We start from the raw sequence: 2500 nt of genomic DNA, 5'->3' as shown, positions 1-2500 counted from the left end.
GAGGAAGAAAGGGACACTGAAGAGGGTGATTAAAGAGGGCGGGAGAGAGAACGACGTACGTGGCGGGCAAGTGCGTGTGAGTTTCAGTCGGGCTACAAATAAACATGCCTATTGGTGCTGCAAGGTGGTGAAGTGAGAGAGGCCGAAATCATCGCTGGACAGGAAGAAGAGGAGGAGGATAAGGAGGAAGAGGAGGAGGATAAGGAGGAAGAGGTTGCGGCAAGGGTGTTAGGGGTGGAAAAGGAGTTGGTGGGAAAGGAGGAGGAGGGTGAGAAGTAGGCAGAGACGGACGGAAGAAAAGGAGGCGTCGTAGCGGTGAAGGCGGTGGTAGTGTGAGGAGGAGAAGGAGGAGGGCGAGAAGGAAGGACTTGGGTGGGGAGTGTGAGTGTGAGTGTGTGTGTGTGTGTGTGTGTATGTGTGTGCAAGTGCGAGTGTTAGTGCGTGCGTTTGTACGTGCGAGCCGGGCAGAAAAGGGGGAGGAGCTTAGCGGGCCTGTACCCCCCACAACGGCCCCTCCCCCCGGACAGATGCTTAGTACTGCTCTAGCCATAGTGAGAAGAGGATGCGCGCAACGCCGGTCTTAGGAACCTTCCCTCGCCAACTCGCCGAAGAGTTCATCTTCTGAAAGAAGTCTCCTTACTGGAAATCTGTCCATCTTCGTCATAGCTACGGACGAATCGATCTCCTTGTTAACAATTATTGTTGCCGTGCATTTGTGTGTGTGTGTGTTTTTGTGTTTATTTACCGTGAAGCAGAGAGGGATATACGACATAGATGTTCCCAGTGAGAGAGAGGATGGTCAACCGTCAAGGATTTACTCAGTAAAGGATATCGTGAATCATGTGTTTTCTATTACTGTCAGTCCAAGAATTTAGATAGTACATGTTCTGTGACCAGTGCCTTGTTGAACCAGCGTTTCTTGTTACCTTGTTCAAATTACCCTTATGAGGACGAGATAGCGACATCGCCTTGTGAACACACTCGCAGGAATGGTGAGGGAATTGCTTTGCCTGAACTAGGCTTGAGTAAAGAAAAGAGAGAGAATTTTTTTGCTTTGTTTGGTGGGCCCAGGCAGAGCATGTCCTCATGAAATTGAAGGATAAATTACTATTACACCGGTGGAGATGGTAGCCAGGCAGGGCACCTGTACCCAAGAGGTGGCACACAGAGTCAAATTGCCATAGTAGTTCCCTGCCCGTCCAATCGCCCACCCACCCATCCATTCCTCACATACCCTGTCACCATCACCCACAACTCCTTACCCCGTCTCCATCACCCATTAGGGAGGTCTTCTTGGGTCATGTTATAATTCCCAAGACCACCACGAAAGGCCTCCCAAGAAACTTTTCGAACCGTGGTGTGGAAAGACCCGTTGGCGGTTAGTGCAAAGGGTAATGAGATGTGGTCGCCAATGAAGCCGCTCCTTGTGGTCTTCGTGTGCCAACTGCTTGTGACTCCAGGTAAGCCTAAAGAGCAGTTCTTCATTTTCTTGTGTCAAAGATACATTTTCGGTGTTTTTGGTTTGTATGTGTCAGCAAGTGCTCATTAGAGATAAACATGCGCTCAGCGTATATATGGAGCTGTTCGTCTTATGCAACCACAGTATTTATGCGATGGTAATTCATTACGGCAAAGCATTATTACCTGTTTCCGTCACTTTCTGGAGATTTCACGTGAAAAAAAGACTGAAAGTCAAATGATACTCACTGATTTGGAGTGAAAAAAGGCGAATAAAAGTGCCTGGCAGTAGCAATGATGTAAGAAAATATTGTGCTCTGTACGAATGGAATTAATCGTGATATGCCGAAAATGCCTTGACGGCAACCACAGAAGGGAGTATTACCAATCAGTACGTATGTGTTTAATTACTCGTCTGGAAAATTCTCCTCTAAAACAACACATCATTTGCATGATGGTAATTTCACAGTGAGATGCATCATTACTTATTTTCATTACCCTCATGGGAAATTTACCTAAAAAAAAAAAAAAGATGACTAGTAAGCATAGTGGCAGGTCGGCATTTGCAGTCTTTTGAATCAAGTCGCAAATTACATTACCATCTTATATAATTTTCTTTATCGCGCATGATACATTCAAACACAAGTTCTCTCCAAGTGATACATAGAATTGTATGCTCTTACATAGACCTTGGATGCCATGCCTTTTTCTTTTTTGTGATGCCCTTCAGGTAATTAATATTAACGACACTTCAGTCATTTTGATTATTCTTTTGCCATTTTTGTTCATTACCCGGTACACTCAGGACCCAAAGACTGGTTACTCGGTGTGCCCCCCACCCCCACCCCGAGTCCCATCCGAGTAAGAAGGGTTACCGTGGTCACGACGGTAACAACTCTGTTTCCCTGAGGTTATCCTGCCTTTATTACCCCGTCGCCGGTCGTTTGGGCTCATTACCTCATCATTACTCCCTTGGAGGACCTCCAGCCTTGCAGTACCTCCTTGGAGACTCTGCATTATCTCTGCCTCTTTCGCCATTACC

The 2500-nt window shown here is 46.7% G+C and overlaps 1 protein-coding gene across 6 annotated transcripts in view; it reads left to right on the top strand.

Moving 5' to 3' along the window:
- Positions 1 to 516: 516 nt before the first annotated feature.
- Positions 517 to 2500, top strand: part of LOC143037814 (nephrin-like) — a 263263-nt gene continuing 261279 nt past the window's right edge. For 2 of the 6 annotated variants that reach the window (XM_076206380.1, XM_076206385.1), the window contains exon 1: positions 522 to 1460. In XM_076206380.1, the coding sequence (XP_076062495.1) occupies positions 1400 to 1460 (61 nt within the window). In that variant the 5' untranslated portion in view covers positions 522 to 1399. Of the gene's footprint in view, positions 1461 to 2500 lie in introns of all 6 variants that reach the window. The other 4 variants (XM_076206395.1, XM_076206389.1, XM_076206375.1 and 1 more) reach the window with 3 other exon arrangements.

The sequence above is a fragment of the Oratosquilla oratoria genome, chromosome 2 (genome assembly GCF_046742065.1).
Source record: "Oratosquilla oratoria isolate Oo_2021 chromosome 2, ASM4674206v1, whole genome shotgun sequence".
NCBI lineage: Eukaryota > Metazoa > Arthropoda > Malacostraca > Stomatopoda > Squillidae > Oratosquilla > Oratosquilla oratoria.
Note: the sequence above shows the minus strand (reverse complement) of the source record. Positions and strands in the feature narration are given on the sequence as shown.